The sequence below is a fragment of the Podarcis tiliguerta genome, assembly GCF_965153285.1.
Source record: "Podarcis tiliguerta genome assembly, chromosome: 10".
Lineage (NCBI taxonomy): Eukaryota > Metazoa > Chordata > Lepidosauria > Squamata > Lacertidae > Podarcis > Podarcis tiliguerta.
In genome coordinates, this window is record NC_139543.1 from 71013460 (window position 1) to 71030826 (window position 17367).

Genomic DNA, 17367 nt, shown 5'->3' on the forward strand with positions numbered 1-17367 from the left:
CCATCCTACAGTAAGGCTTGGGGGACTATCTCCCAATAAATTACACTATTTTATGTTTTCTTCAGAATGCGCAGGGGGCAGGGATGAAGTTCTGGTGAAGAAGCAGTGTTTGGAGATCATGCGGTGGTGGGGGTGAGAGGGTTTGGTGCAAAAACCAGTCACACACATATGCACCTGTCTTGCATGCTTGAGTAGAGCAACTCCAGGGCATGAGCCAAGTAGCAGCAGGGTAGGGGCCACGTGTAGAGCAAGTCCCACGCTGAGGTCAAAAACACACACAGAGGCAGAAGGACTTCTTCAGGAATAGTTTACTGAGCTTTCAAAGCATACAGTTCTCACTGGGTCCCCAGTGAGGCACAAAACTTAGCTCCTGAGAGCAAATCCAGTTTCAGCAGTAAAAAAATACAGCACACAGGATATCTAAGTCAGGCACACACACCAGCAGAAGGGAGCAAGGGAGGAAAGAGGCTGGAAGGACACAGGGCAATGTATTTTGTCAGGGAATGGTCTGAAGTCAAATAAGGGGGAATCCATTCTCAGGCAGATCAGCTTTCCTCAGAAGAGGAGCTGGAGGGGGAGAAACAGCCCCTCTCATTTCCCGTGGTCTCAGAAGCAGGGAGAGACACAGACACAGTGAAGATTAGACAGGAGTTACCTATTTGGAGATAATGACAACACTCAGCTGGTCCTGAAGCAGGAAGACGAATTTCCTCTGAGTTCATTGCTGAGAAGAAGAGGGCAAGTTGAGTGGAACATGTCCCGCACTCCATACATCTAAATTGGTTCTTCCTTGTGAGACTCCCTAGATGTTTCTTAAACACTCCATTGTAAATGAAGCACTTTCTGTAATCCTTCCATTTAAACTGCTTCTCCTCTTTGAGTTTGTTGATAGTTTGTAGGGTGTCTTAAAGTTCTTCCTGTGCTTCAGTCTGCTGATGTTCCACTAGGACTGAACCTGTATCGCCTTTCCTGACATTTATATGGTTTGTCTCTTGTGTGAGTTTGTTGATGAAAATCAAGGATTCCACTCTGACGTCAGCTCCTTCCACACGGCATACATTTAAATGGCTTCTCCCATGTGTGTCTGATGATGTTTTCTAAGATTTCCACTCCAATCGAAGATCTTTCCACACTCCATACATTTATATGGTTTTTCACCCATGTGAGTCCGTTGATGTATATTGAGGTGTCCACTCTGACTGAAGCTCTTTCCACACTTTCCACATTTATATGGTTTCTCTCTTGCGTGAGTCTGTTGGTGACTTCTAAGGGTTGCATTGAAACTAAAGCTCTTTCCACACTCCATGTGTTTAAATGGTTTCTCCCCTATGGGAGTCCGTTGATGCATATTGAGGTGTCCACTCTTACTGAACCTCTTTCCACACTCTATGTATTTAAATGGTATCTCCCCTGTACGGCCTCTTCATGGCCTTTATGGATCTGAAATTTGATTCCATCCCCAGATCCCAGCTATGGTCCAAATTAAATCTGATTTTACAGGAAAAATGGCTCTTCTTTCTTATAAAAGCCCTGTACAATGGAACCAAATTGTAGGTCCGATGTGGTTGGCATACTGTTATCGAACAGTATCGAGATGACTAGGGGGGTGAGACAGGGATGCATTCCCCCCTCCCCGTTTTGCCTATTCTTAAATGACCTAGAAGAGATCTTAATGCACCCAGATGGACACCTTCCAAAAATAGGAATGAGAAGGACCCCCTTGTTGTTATATGCGGATAATGCGGCCATCATCTCACATTCCAGACCGGGTTTGAAATATATGCTGAGGAAGTTTTCTGATTACTGTTCTGGAAATGGTTTATCCATTAATTATGAAAAATCTAAAATTTTACTATTGCAAATAAGCTTCTCCTGGTCTAAATGGGTGCTGGATGGCCATAACCTTGAACAGATTAAATATTTTAGTTATCTCGGGCTCACATTACATCGTACTAGATTTTGGAAGCACCACTGGCAAACCTCCCTTCAAAAGGCGGAGATCACAAAGCTAGCCATACTGAGAGTCTTTTTCACAAAGGGCGGCAAATATGTTCCAGCAACCTTAAGGGCTTTCAACGCAAAATCCGTTTCCCAACTCCTGTACGCTGCAAATGTCTGGCATAATGGGGACCTGCCTAAGCTAGATGGCTTTCAGGCAAAATTTCTCCCCTGTGTAAGTCCGTTGATGTAAAGTATCCCCTCTGACTGAAGTTCTTTCCACAATCCATACATTTAAATGGTTTCTCCCCTGTTTGAGTCTGGTGATGTAAATTGAGGTGTCCACTCTGACTAAAGCTCTTTCCGCACTCCAGGCATTTAAATGGTTTCTCCCATGTGAGTCCGCTGATGTGTTCTAAGGGTTCCATTATTACGAAAGCTCCTTCCACACTCCATACATTCATATGGTTTCTCCCCCGTGTGAGTCCGTTGATGTCTTCTAAGGCTGCCATTATCACTAAATCTCCTTCCACACTCCATGCATTCATATGGTTTCTCCCCTGTGTGAGTCTGTTGATGTCTTCTAAGTTTTCCATTTTCACTAAATCTCTTTCCGCACTCAATGCATTTAAATGGTTTTTCCCCTGTGTGAGTCCGTTGATGTTTTCTAAGGTTTGCATTGAAACTGAAGCTCTTTCCACACTCCATACATTCATATGGTTTCTCCCCTGTGTGAGTCCGTTGATGTCCTCTAAGGACTGCATTGAAAATGAAGCTCATCCCACACTCCATACATTCATATGGTTTCTCCCCTGTGTGAGTCCGTTGATGTGTTCTAAGGTTTCCATTGAAACTGAAGCTCTTCCCGCACTCCATACATTTATATGATTTCTCCCCTGTGTGAGTCTTTTGATGTCTTCTAAGGGTTCCATTATCACGAAAGGTCTTTCCACACTCCATACATTTACATGGTTTCTCCCCTGTGTGAGTCCGTTGATGTCTTCTAAGCTCTCCACTCTGAATGAAGCTCTTTCCACACTCTATACATTTAAATGGTTTCTCCCCAGTGTGAATCTTTTGATGTCTTCTAAGGTTGCCATTATCACTAAATCTCCTACCGCACTCGATGCATTCATATGGTTTCTCCCCTGTGTGAGTCTGTTGATGTCTTCTAAGTTTTCCATTATCACTAAATCTCTTTCCGCACTCAATGCATTTAAATGGTTTTTCTCCTGTGTGAGTCCGTTGATGTTTTCTAAGGTTTGCATTGAAATTGAAGCTCTTTCCACACTCCATACATTCATATGGTTTCTCCCCTGTGTGAGTCCGTTGATGTCCTCTAAGGACTGCATTGAAACTGAAGCTCTTCCCGCACTCCATACATTTATATGATTTCTCCCCTGTGTGAGTCTTTTGATGTCTTCTAAGGGTTTCATTATCACGAAAGGTCTTTCCACACTCCATACATTTACATGGTTTCTCCCCTGTGTGAGTCTGTTGATGTCTTCTAAGGTTTCCATTGAAACTGAAGCTCTTTCCACACTCCATACATTTAAAAGCTTTCTCCCCTGTGTGAGTCAGTTGATGCATATTTAGGTGTCCACTCTGACTGAATTTCCTTCCGCACTCCATGCATTTAAATGGTTTTTCCCCTGTGTGAGTCCGTTGATGCATATTTAGGTTTCCACTCTGACTGAAGTTCTTCCCGCACTCCATACATTCATATGGTTTCTCTCCTGTGTGAGTCCGTTGGTGTATATTGAGGTGTCCACTCTGACTGAAGTTCTTCCCGCACTCCTTGCATTTGAATCCTTTCTTGCCCATGTGAGTCGGCTGATGTGTTCTATCAGTGAAAGTCTTTCCACACTCCATACCTTTAAATGGTTTCGCCACTTTTGGGGTTTGTTTATGTGAGCTATGTGTGCTCATTCAATGAAGCATGTCCCACATTTCACACATTTCAATGTCTATATCTAGTGAAACCAAAGGTGCCCTTTCCCCTGGAAGTCTGTCTCTCTTCTCCATGACCCTCCTCAGCGTGGGAGGAATTGAAATCCTGTTTGGGTTTCAAGGAAGAGAACAAAGGAAAATAGAGCATATCAGATGCAATCAGCACCACCTCATATTTCAACATATCCTATATTTCCCCTGCATCCTACCCAGGTTCTGAATTTTTAGGAAATGAAGATGCAGTGATGTCAAATGATAGTAATGCATCAGCAACCTTTCATTATCCTCAATCATCATTAATAAAGCAGCATGATCTTGGAAAACAGCCTTTTCACATCAATTGTTTTCTTCACAGGAAATGCAGCTACTCTCTCTCCATGAGAAGGCCCTCTCTGTCTCTGGTTCATTGTTCCTTTGGACATTTCCCATCCTCGGCATCATAATCCTCCATTCACCTCCGTTTCCACCTCTAGATCTTCATGAATCACCTGCACAGGCCCAATGGCCTCAGGAAGTCCATGTGGACCATTATATGAGACCCAGGTCTACGTCTTTTCCAGGGACTGTGGTCTGGGTCAGTCAGAGAACTAGTGACAAGGCTTGGTGCTTGGGGTCAGCTGAATGGGTGCTCAGGGAAGCTCCTGTTCTTGGAGATGGACCTCTGTCTACATGCCTCACATTGCATGGAGAGAGCAGGAGAAGCAGAAGGAAAGCAGCTGGCAAATGGGAATCCCCGACGGAAACACCCACCCCCATTGCTCCTTATAATAATGATGTGCTGCCTGATTTCATGCCCGTCTTCTGACACAGGACTATCCTAATCTGGCACTGAAAAGCTGGATATTAAAGGCAAATGGATAACTGTACTTAGTGGAAACTTCATCCTTGAATATGTAGTACTGATTCATTAACAACCTGAAGTTGTGTTATTTCTTGAGATATGAATTTATTCCTGATCTGAGTGTTTTTTCCTACTCTGCTAACTATATGAAAATGGGTCCTTTGCCTGGGAAGATTCATGAAATTGCTATCATTGGATGATGATGGGTTGTATCTCAGCTTGTCAGTCACTCCCCCCGAAGTTCCTTTAAGAGCCCCACGTTGCACGGGGAGGGCTCACCTGCCGCGAAACAACACGCAGCTGCCCTGGCAGAGTGGAGCCAGGCTGGGGCGCACCGTGGGGACCAAATAAATGTGTCCCTAGAAGAAATGCGCCTTCCCCCTTCTCTGGTGCTCAAGTGCTGCCGGTGCGCTTCCCAGAAGAGGCCCCTGTGTGGCCCCTGGGAGGACAGGGGCCCTTTGGGCCAGATCCGGCAGGGCTCACCTGATGTTCTGATGCAAGTGAACCCTCCTTTGTCCTTCAGGGAGAACAGGGTTTCCCAAATTTGGGTCTCCAGCTGTTTTATGACTACAGCTACCATCACCCCTAGCTAGCAGGACGAGTGGTCTGGGATGATGGGAATTGTAGTCAGGCCCTCCAGGTGGCTCTGGCCAGTGAGCCCAGCTGCATGTTACGGGGGGGGGATTCCTTCCTGGTGTTATGGAAATTACAGGGGAGGAGGTTACCATCTGTCATTAACCCCTGGGACGAGGAACCCCAAACCTCTCTCCCCTCAGTCACAAAAGTACGACACACATCTTATAAATACAAGAAAACACTGTCTCTGCATTTTAAGAATGGGATTTACGGACTTTTTATGAATGGGATTTATGAATGTTTTATGAATGGGATTTATGAATAACTGAAACTCACCAATCAAGAGCACTATATTTTGACAGCTAGCCAATGGGGGAATCCGTAGACGGCTGAATCTGCCTCCAAACCAGCCTTTCAGCTCAGCCTTTGCACAATTGTCTCAGCACCCTCCTGCTGCTCAAACTACGGGCAAAGTATATTAAATATAGCCATTTTGGTTTCGATTGCCTAAAGTTGCTACAATGTTACAAAGATTGTCTGAATGTATCCTTTCAGCTTGACAGCTCTGGGAATAATGCCTAAATTTGTAAATTCCTGTAAAATCCATACTTCAACCAATACTTCCCATTCCAATGCCGTTTTAACTCTTAAGAAAAAGTAAATTTAGGCTTCCCACTCCTACATGACCCTGGAAGCGGATAGCCACCTAGGCAGTGAGAACAGGGCCTCCTGCCATAATCCCCTGAGCGTGAGAGCACGTACACTTCGCCCAACCCAGGGTGTGACCAAGGGGCGACAACAGACTTCCAGAGGCAGCTGACCAAGACAGGTGTTCTGAAAGCCCATCTCAGGAGAAGCCCTGAGGGCAAGGATGCAATTTGATTCTGAATTGATTTTAGAATGAATTGATTTTAGAATGCATTTCAATTAATTGTGATTTTATGTAAACAGTGTTACTTTTACTGTTGTTAGCCGCTCTGAACCCGGCTTTGGCTGGGGAGGGTGGGATATAAATATATTTTATTTTATTCATTATTATTATTAATATTAATATTAATATTATTATTACAGTGGTACCTCGGGTTACAGACACTTCAGGTTACAGACTCTGCTAACCCAGCATAAGGACCTCAGGGTAAGAACTATGCTTCAGATTGAGAACAGAAATTGTACAGTGGCAGCGGCGCAGCAGCAGCGGGAGACCCCATTAGCTAAAGTGGTACCTCAGGTGAAGAACAGTTTCAGGTGAAGAACAGACCTCCGGAATGAATTAGGTTGTTTACCCAAGGTACTACTGCATTGTGTCGATAGTTTTCTTGTTCTTTGAGTGATGGCTACTGGAGAGGTGTCCAGAGATGTATCTGATAGAGTGACCAAGAGTTGAACTTGTGTAACCCTTTGATACCCCTCCCTATTTGTGGTTCTTAGGAGTTCACTTATTAGTGAAGATGCTATTCGAAAAGTATTCTGGGTGAGGGGGGGGAGTTTTAAAAGTCGATGTAAATTGTTCAGAATTGCTCAAACAAAGAGGGATTGCAAGGAGCTTCAAAAAGATCTCTCCAAACAGGGTGAATGGGCAGTAAATACAGTTCACTGTCAATAAGATTAAAGGGATGCATGATGGGACAAAAGAACACAAACACCCATTACTATAATGTGCAGGATCATGGGGTCTGAACTGGATTTCCCTGTGTGCTCTAGGAGACCAGGGGAGAGGGGAACTGGTCGCAGCAGGAGGGGGAGTCTCCCTGGATGCTTCAGCTGATGGCCTCCTCTGGGTCTCCTGGCCCCCTCCTCTCCTCCCTCCTCTCCTGAACTGCTCTCTGCCCCAGCCTCTTCCTGCTCACCAAAGCCTGTTTCCTCCTCAGCTTGCAACACCTTCCCTCCCGTTCTGCTCCATTTTCTCCTTCTATCTGCTCATCGCCATCCCACCACCAGTCCCCAGGACCTGAGCCTTCTTCCCTTGTGGGTCCCCCAGCTGGTGCCCCCCTGCACGCCTCCAGTCCATGACAGCAACAGCAGCAACAACAGAAGGGAGCAAGGGAGGAAAGAGGCTGGAAGGACACAGGGCAATGGAGGTGTGTCTTTCGCTTCCTGTCGCCTGGGAGGGAAGTCAGCAACTCGGCATCTGCAGGGGCTTCACGAAGCAAAGCTTTCTGCTGGCTGCTTCCAGGCAAACATGAAACACAAAAACACACACTGTGATCTGTGTCGTATTGCCGTATCAGTTGTTTTTTTGTTTTGCTTTTTCCAAAAAAAGAATATTCATTTTATAACACATATAAAGAACACAAAAAGATTTTCATTTTACTTCATCTTTAGCAGTTTACATATATAATCATTTCTAACCATCTTTTTTTTTAATCGCACATAAAATAACTTCACATTTTATCACTTACAAATAATACTATTTTAAAATACACTATTTTCTACTTCTAACCCTACAGCTTCTATCCACTTCCAAAGCTATTCTAAGATTTAAATATTAACATATTTTTTCAAATATTAATTAAACTTCTTCCAATTCTTTCAATACTTCTTTCAATACTTCTTTTCAGTTCATTATAAATCCTTTCCCAGAAGTCTTTTACCTTGGGGCACGTCCACCACATGTGGTAAACGGTTCCTTCTTTTTCTTTACATTTCCAGCATTTATTATCATGAGTATGATACATTTTTGCAAACCTCACTGGTGTTAAATACCATCTATACATCTTTTTCATCAAGTTTTCTCTTAATACATTACAAGCTGTAAATTTGGTTCCTTTTTCCACAATTTCTCCCAATCCACCATCGTGATATTGTGCCCTACATCCCTGGCCCATTCAATCATTGCAGATTTCACTTGTTCATCTTTCGTATGCCATTCCAGCAATAAATTATACTTCTTAGATAGGTTTTTTGTTTTTGTATCTTAATAATTCCGCTTCCAGTTTGGATTTCTCTCTCTCTGAAAACCAATTTTCTTGTCCATTTTAAAGACTTCATTTATCTGGATGTACTGGAACCAATCATCTAATTTCTCTTTCAACGGATCATAAGATTGTGATCTAAATTGGTCCCCTACTTCCATCAGAATAGCATTATACTTCAACCGCATATCTTTCATATTCAACCTTTTATGGGTCTCTGCTTCCAATGGTGAGCCAAATCACTTCTTTTTCAAGGGTTCTTGGAATGCGTCAGAGAATGGTCTGAAGCTAAGTATGGGGAAATGCATTCTCAGGCAGATCAGCTTTCCTGGGAGCTGGAGGAGGGGAATTCTCCCCCCACTTTTGCAGTGGTCTCAGAAGCAGGGAGTGACACCGATACAGAGCAGATTAGACAAGAGTTACCTAGCTAAGAGATAATGACAACAGAAACAGACTCAGCTGGCCCTGAAGCAGGAATACGGATTATTCTGAGTTCATTGCTGGGAAGAGAGTGGACTCTGAGAGGAACATGTCCCACACTCCACACATCTAAATGGGTTTTCCCCTGTATGACTCCCTAGATGTTTCTTAAAAACTCCAGTATAACTAAAGCACTTTCTGTAATCTTTCCATTTAAACTGCTTCTCCTCATTTCTCTTGATGGTTTGTAGGGTTTTAACTCTTAAAGTTCAACCTGTGTATAAGTCTGTTGATTTAGAACTTCCCCAATACTGGACTTCTACCTCTGTCTAACTTCCTGACATTTATATGGTTTGTCTCTTGTGTGAGTTTGTAATGTAAATCAAGGATTCCACTCTGACTGCAGCTCCTTCCAGAGGCCAAACATTTAAATGGTTTCTCCGATATGGGTCTGCTGATGTTTTCTAAAACTTCCACTGTGACTGAAGCTCTTTCCACACTCAATGCATTTATAGGGTTTCTCCCCTGTGTGAGTCCTTCGATGTTTTCTAAGGGATCCATTATCACTAAAGCTCTTTCCACACTCCATACATTTATATGGTTTCTCCCCTGTGTGTGTCCGTTGATGTGTTCTAAGGTTTCCAATACGAAGGAAGCTCTTTCCACACTCCATACATTTAAATGGTTTCTCCCCTGTGTGAGCCTGTAGATGAATATTGAAGGATCCACTCTCCCTGAAGCTTTTTCCGCACTCCATGCATTTAAATGGTTTCTCCCCTGTGTGTGTCCGTTGATGTCTTCTAAGCTTTCCAGTTTCACAAAAGCTCTTTCCACACTCAATGCATTTATATGGTTTCTCCCCTGTGTGAGTCCTTTGATGTTTTCTAAGGGATCCATTATCACTAAAGCTCTTTCCACACTCCATACATTTATATGGTTTCTCCCCTGTGTGAGTCCGTTGATGTCTTTTAAGGTCTGCATTGAAACCGAAGCTCTTTCCACACTCAGTGCATTTAAATGGTTTCTCCCCTGTGTGAGTCTGTTGATGTGTTCTAAGGTGTGCATTATCACTAAAGCTCTTTCCGCACTCCATACATTTAAATGGTTTCTCCCCTGTATGAGTCTGTTGATGTCTTCTAAGGTGTGCATTATCACTAAAGCTCTTTCCGCACTCCATACATTTAAATGGTTTCTCGCCTGTGTGAGTCTGTTGATGTGTTCTAAGGTGTGCATTATCACTAAAGCTCTTTCCGCACTCCATACATTTAAATGGTTTCTCCCCTGTATGAGTCTGTTGATGTCTTCTAAGGTGTGCATTATCACTAAAGCTCTTTCCACACTCTATACATTTAAATGGTTTCTCCCCTGTGTGAGTCCGCTGATGTGTTCTAAGGGTTCCATTATTACAAAAGCTCTTTCCACACTCCATACATTTAAATGGTTTCTCCCCTGTGTGTGTCCGTTGATGAGATCTAAGGTTTCCAATATAAAGGAAGCTCTGTCCACACTCCATACATTTAAATGGTTTCTCCCCTGTGTGTGTCCGTTTATGTGTTCTAAGGTTTCCAATATAAAGGAAGCTCTTTCCACACTCCATACATTTAAATGGTTTCTCCCCTGTATGAGTCTGTTGATGTCTTCTAAGATGTGCATTATCACTAAAGCTCTTTCCACACTCCATACATTTAAATGGTTTCTCCCCTGTGTGTGTCTGTTGATGTGATCTAAGGTTTCCACTATAAAGGAAGCTCTTTCCACACTCCATACATTTAAATGGTTTCTCCCCTGTGTGTGTCCGTTGATGTGTTCTAAGGTTTCCAATATAAAGGAAGCTCTTTCCACACACCATACATTTAAATGGTTTCTCCCCTGTATGAGTCTGTTGATGTCTTCTAAGTTCTGCATTATCACTAAAGCTCTTTCCACACTCCATACATTTAAATGGTTTCTCCCCTGTATGAGTCTGTTGATGTCTTCTAAGGTGTCCACTCTGACTAAAGCTCTTTCCACACTCCATACATTTAAATGGTTTCTCCCCTGTGTGAGTCTGTTGATGTCTTCTACAGTTTCCACTTTCACTAAAGCTCTTTCCGCACTCCATACATTTAAATGGTTTCTCCCCTGTGTGAGTCTGTTGATGTCTTCTAAGGTTTGCATTATGAATAAAGCTCTTTCCACACTCCATACATTTAAATGGTTTCTCCCCTGTGTGAGTCTGTTGATGTTTTCTAAGGTCTCCATTCTCACTGAAGCACTTTCCGCACTCCATGCATTTAAATGGTTTCTCCCCTGTGTGAGTCCGTTGATGTTTTTTAAGGTTCCCACTGATACTGAAGCTCTTTCCGCACTCCATACCTTTAAATGGTTTCTCCCCTGTTGGAGGTCGTTGATGTGAACTATGTGTGCTCATTCAATGAAGTATATTCCACATTTCAAACATTCTAATTTCTCTTTCTAATGAAACGAAAGGTGCCCCATCTCCTGGAGTTCTGACTGTCTTCTCCATCTCCTTCTTCAGAGTGGGAGGAAAGGAAATCCTGTTTGAGTTTCAAGGAAGAGAACAAATGGAAAGAGAGCACATCAAATGCCATTAGCAGCTTTTCTTATTTCAGCATCTCCTACATTCCCCCGCCTCCTACCCATGTTCCCAGTTTTGAGGAAATAAAGATACAGTGATGTCAAATGATAGTAATGCAGCAGCAAACTTTCATAATCCTCAATCATCATTACTAAAAGAAGCATGATCTTGGTATACAGCCTTTTTGTAGCCTTATTGGAGTTCACCTATTGGGTCTGCGTTGCTCTGGGACAGGAGGAAGGAAGTCAAAATGCACTTCCGAGTCGAGCGCCATCGCTAATGGCGGCATCCCTCTGATCTCCGGAGGGAGAGCTCTTAAGAAGTCTGGGTTCTACCGCTACGGCAACGCGGGGAACGCTTGAAATCGTAGGCGGGGGAAGCCTACGACCGTGGGACTCGGCGGGCACCCTTTGCACCCCCCCAAATCGGTAAAGGAGTCCAGTACGGGCTCCGGAGCGTGGCAGGTTTTGTGGCGCGGTGCTGAGAGTCGACTGCTTCTTCTTTGGAGCAACACCGCACAGCTGTTACCGGAGAGCGCTGGCTTTTTCCTGGGACAATTCGGATCTACCCGTGAGTAGGGGAAATATTGGATTTTAAAGAAACGCGGATATTAAATTGGATTTAATCTGGACTTAAAGTACAAGAAAGACTTGATTTGAAACCGAAGCGGTAAGGTTTAAACAGGAAGTCAGCCTTCCGCTCTGTAAATAGAACAAAGCAAAGAGCTCACGAGCTAAAACTTTTAAAGACGTTCTTTAAACAGAATTAAAATCTGAATGTCTAAAGAGAGATACCCCCTCTGGTAAGCAGGAGAGGAGGGGGAAGAACTGAAATATATATTCCCTGTATGAAAAGATTTATAAGATTTAGAACCACCGCTCTGACGCCTGGACTCGGGCTGTCAAAAGACAATATAAGCCTTATAGAGGAATCGCGAAAGATACTTTTTGACACTCAACTCCGCAAAAATTAAATACAAAGTTTCTGTTGGGTCTATCCTGATATTAAAGTATCTGAAAAATAAGGAGGGGGCACACGGAAAGAAAGAGGACATCTTTACCAAAGTTACAATTTGCTGACATTGTGTCCCCCTAGTGGATGTTGGAACTGTTACAAAAGAACTGAGGAAATTTCCAGTGTTCTCTAAAGTTTTGCAAAACAGCTGCAGCTGGGAGACGACCTTGAGTTTTTATCTTGTGTGGCATGGCAGATGGGAAAGAGAAACTAGAAGCGCTTCAGGAAAAAACAACAAGGTCTGGGAGATCCTTTCACACGGGAATTGGACAACAAAGGAGAGCTTCCGTATCTGGCCCATCAGGGGGTGCTCCTGCACAACCTAAGCCAAAAGATATGTCAACTGACGAGGTTTTAGCTGCAGGACTGGCTAAAATTCAGGAGTCAATAAATAAATTGAAAGCAGAAGTAGCTGAAACAAATAAAAGAGTTGCAGAAGCATCATCCAAAATAGACCAAAATACTGTAAGCATTAATCAAAATACTGCTGGCATTAATAATTTGGGCCAGCAAGTTTCTACTAATACAGAGACTATACAGAAATTACTAGAGGAATCTTCCACGACCCGAAAGACAGCTGAGGAAGCAAAGGAGATAGCGGTGGCCACAGAGGAGAAAATACCACCGATTCATAGACAATTGGAGGACCATAGATCAATGTTCTCTATGATTGAATTGAAAGAGAAGCAAACGAATCTGAGAATCAGGGCTGTGCCGGAACTTGAACAAGACAAATTAAGTGATTTCCTTACGCAGGAATTTGTGAACTTTTGGGACTTGGATCTGGAGAAAGAGGAGTTCAAAATAGTGAGTGCCTTTAGACTTGGAAAAGGGGGAAGGAAAATCAAGACGAGAGATTGTTTGATCACGCTCAGATCCAAAGAGGAGAGAGACAAAATCTTGGGACTGCACTTTCAAAAGCCTTTGGAAATAAATCAGATAAGAGTGGAAATATTTAAGGACATTCTGAAACATCTTTTGGAACTTAGATCCAATTATAGAGATTTGGTCACCCAGTTGAGAAAGAACAGCATCATCTTTAGGTGGGAATTTCCCCAAGGCCTTTCCTTTAGCATTAAAGGAAGAAAGATTAAAATAAGATCAGTGGAAGATAAAGACAGATTTCTGGCGGACTACGAGGAGGACCTGCAGAAGGAACTTCTAAAAGATCAAAGTTCATCGAAAGGAGCATCAGAGAAAGAAGTAATAGATAGAGCAAAAGCAATCCTTGGTTTGGACAAAGTGACACCACCGAGACCGACAGAGCAAGAAGACGCATTGGGAGCAACTGGAGGAAAAATATAACAAACACACCATGTCTCTGCAACTATTAAGTTGGAATTGTAATGGTTTGAACTCGCCGCAGAAAAGGAAATCGATTTTCCACATATTAAAAAAGGAACAATTAGACCTGATTTGTTTGCAGGAAACACATGTGATAAGGCTACACAGGAAAGTTTTAATTAACAAGAGATTGGGCCAGGAATTTATTTCTTCAGACAGAGTAAAAAAAAGAGGAGTAGTTATCTATGCCAAGGAGAGCCTTTCACCGAAATTTATCTTTAAAGACGATCAAGGAAGATATTTGGCAATTGAAATTCAAATACACGGAGAGAAATTTCTGATAGTAGGTGTTTATGCACCGAATGAGGGGAAATCTGAATTCTTTAAAAAGTTGCATGAGACATTGACAGACTATTTGGACTATAATGTGATTTTGATGGGGGATATGAACGGAGTAGTTTCTACAAATATGGACAAGGCACAACGACAGGTAGTCACCAAAGATGGTAGACTACCGAAAACCTTTTTTGAGTTGACAGACAATTTGGACTTAGTAGATATTTGGTGAACAAAGAACCCCCTGGGGATAGAGGGAACCTTCTTTTCTGAAGCCAAAATGACATGGACAAGAATTGACCAAATTTGGATTACTAGAGGTCTGGCACCAAAGACAAAAAAAGTGGAAATCTGCCCAAAGACTTGCTCCGACCATAATGTAGTGAAGATGGTGATGAACTTAATACCAATTGGTTCCTTTAGATGGAGGATGAATGACACTTTATTCAGGGATGAAGAAGTGATTAAGAAGGCCCAAAAAACCTTGAGAGATTATTTTGAGATAAATATGAATACTACAGTCGAAAAAAGAATAATTTGGGACGCAAGCAAAGCTGTTATGAGAGGGTTCTTGATACAACAAAATACATTTAAGAAGAGAGCACAACAGGAAAAGAGAGACAAAATTTTGGAGAAAATAAAAGAGAGTGAGAAGAAATTGAGAGCAAAACCAAAGTCACAGGAAATTTTGAGAGAAATAAAGTTATACCAAGTACAATACATGCAAATGATAAATCATGAGATAGAATGGAAAATTAGACAAATGAGACAAAAGACTTTTGAATCTGCAAACAAGTGTGGGAAATTATTAGCCTGGCAAATGAGGAAAAGACAAAAATTAAACACAATTACTAATCTGGAGGTGGAAGGAAGGATTATACAGAACCCAGTCGAGATTAGAAGTTGTTTTCAAAGGTATTTTAAACAGCTATATTCACAACAGCCACAGAAAGAGGTGGATATAGATGAATTTTTGAAAGTAAATGGACTACAAAAAATCTCTCAAGAAAATAAATTGAAGTTGAACTATAAAATAACAGAACAAGAGATAGAAAGTGCCATTCAGAGTTTGCAATTAGGTAAATCTCCAGGGCCGGATGGACTGACTTCTAGATACTATAAGATGTTGAAAGAATGGCTGATTCAACCTCTGAAAGAAGTCTGTAATGAAATATTGGAGGGGAGAAAGGCACCAGAGTCATGGAAAGAAGCATTTATTACACTTATACCAAAAACAGAGACTGAAAAGACACAGCTTAAGAACTACCGTCCCATATCATTGCTTAATGTGGATTATAAAATCTTTGCAGACATTTTGGCTAGAAGATTAAAGAAAGTTTTAATAGAGGAGATTCACAAAGACCAAGCAGGCTTTCTCCCGGGTAGACATTTATCTGATAATGTGAGAAATGTAATTGACATTTTGGAATTACTACAAGAGAAAATTAACACTAAGACAGTTTTGATTTTTGTGGACGCGGAGAAAGCCTTCGACAATATTTCTTGGAGCTTTATGAAGAAGAATCTCCAGGGGATGGGGGTAGGACAAGAATTTGAAAATGGCATAGGTGCAATTTATTCTGAACAAAAAGCTAAACTAATTGTTAATAATGTGGTGACGGAGGACTTCAGAATAGAAAAAGGAACACGACAAGGTTGCCCAATTTCCCCATTACTATTTATATCGGTCCTGGAGGTTTTGTTGAATATGATTAGAAAGGACCAATTGTTTAAAGGGATAAAGGTCGGAGCCAAACAATATAAATTAAGAGCATTTGCAGATGACTTAGTTTTGACTTTACAGGAGCCAGAGTCCAGTAGAAAAAGAGTTCTAGAACTAATTCACGAATTTGGTCAAGTAGCAGGATTTAAACTGAATAAGTTAAAAACAAAGGTTTTGGAAAAGAATTTAACAGAAACTGAGAAAGAGAGGTTTCAGAAAGGGACAGGTTTGACAGTGGTTAAGAAAGTGAAGTACCTGGGGATTAATATGACAGCTAGATTTTTCCCTAACAGTATGCTAAGCCAGGGTTTTACTGTATGTTATATTTTTGCTATTTTTTGGATCCTGTTATGCTTCAGCACAGTCATACCTCATGATACATTTGCTTCAGGTTGCATGTTTTCAGGTTGCGTCCGGAGGCAACCCAGAAGTACCGGAAAGGGTTACTTCTGGGTTTCGCCGCTTGGGCATGCACAGACGTGCAAAGTGATGTCACGTGCATGTGCAGAAGCGGCGAATCACGACCCGCGTATGTGCAGATGCGGATTGTGTTCTGCTAATGTTGCGAACGGACCTCCGGAACAGATCCCATTCGCAACCAGAGGTACCAGTGTAATCAATTTCTCAGCTGAATTATTTTTTTGCTGCGTCTGAGTGGGGTTTTTTTGCTACTCTGCTAATTATACGTCAAACTTGCTCTGGAGATTGTTATGGAGGAACAAGATCTGCAACCTTAAGCCATAAACAGCCTCGGCGCTGGAGACCTGAAGGAGCGTCTCCACCCCCATCGCTCAGTCCGGGCAGGGAGGTCCTCCTCCAAGAGTCTTCTCCTGGTTCCCTTGCTGCCAGAAGTGAAGTTCCAGGGAACCAGGCAGAGGGCCTCCCGCCCTATGGAATGCCCTCCCTTCAGAGGACAAGGAAACGGGCAACTCTCTGACATTTAGAAGACAGCTGCATTGGGATGTTTTACTGTTTGATGTTTTATTGTCTTTTTTATGTACTTTAAGCTGCCCAGAGTGGCTGGGGAAACCCAACCAGATGGGCGGGGTATAAATACTGCAATCATTCTTATTATCTTGTATATTTTGTAGTTATTTTGGAATTTGTACTGCAATATCAGGTCACGAAATGTGATGGGTGGAGAAAATCACAGGGTTGCCATAAAGAAGAAGAAGAGTTTGGATTTGATATCCCGCTTTATCACTACCTGAAGCAGTCTCAAAGCGGCTAACATTCTCCTTTCCCTTCCTCCCCCACAACAAACACTCTGTGAAGTGTGTGAGGCTGAGAAACTTCAAAGAAGTGTGACTGGCCCAAGGTCACCCAGCAACTGCATGTGGAGGAGCAGGGAAGCGAACCTGGTTCCCCAGATTACGAGTGTATGGCTCTTAACCACTACACCACACTGGCTCCCAGTGTAAACTATAATCCCACCCACAAACTCTCATTCACATGCAGTCTGTAAATTTGGGAAGGTTGCACAGCTCACCTGTGCTAATACTGTCAGACTTTGGCAAGTGTGGGGAAGCTGCAGGCCCTTCGCTCCCCCCCCCCCTCGAAGTTCCTTTAAGAGCCCCCGTTGCATGGGGCAGGCTCACCTGCAGCAAAACAAAATGCAGCTGCCCTGGCAGAGTGGAGCCAGGCTGGGGGGGACCCCAGAAATGTTTCCATAGAAGCCAGTCCTAGGCTCTGTGGTTTAACACACAGTGCCACCCACGTCCATAAGAAAGGATAAATATGAAGAAATCTGGAAAGGTTACTTAAAATATAAGGCGGAAAGTGGTGTGAAGTAGGG

At 42.6% G+C, this 17367-nt stretch overlaps 1 protein-coding gene and 1 long non-coding RNA gene across 2 annotated transcripts in view; both read right to left on the reverse strand.

The window, feature by feature from the left end:
* Window positions 1-293: 293 nt before the first annotated feature.
* Window positions 294-8711, reverse strand: LOC310659279. The gene is made up of 2 exons (XR_014502712.1): window positions 8669-8711; window positions 294-682 (listed from the first exon to the last, which is right to left on the reverse strand). It is a non-coding gene; the product is annotated as an uncharacterized lncRNA (long non-coding RNA).
* Window positions 8712-9064: 353 nt separating this feature from the next.
* LOC310658851 (uncharacterized protein) overlaps window positions 9065-17367 on the reverse strand; it is a gene marked incomplete at its 3' end in the record, with an annotated part of 53453 nt that continues 45150 nt past the window's right edge. Inside the window, exon 6 of the mRNA XM_083401220.1 lies at window positions 9065-11174. Within this exon, the coding sequence (XP_083257346.1) occupies window positions 9065-11047 (1983 nt within the window). The 5' untranslated portion in view covers window positions 11048-11174. The remainder of the gene's footprint in view (window positions 11175-17367) is intronic.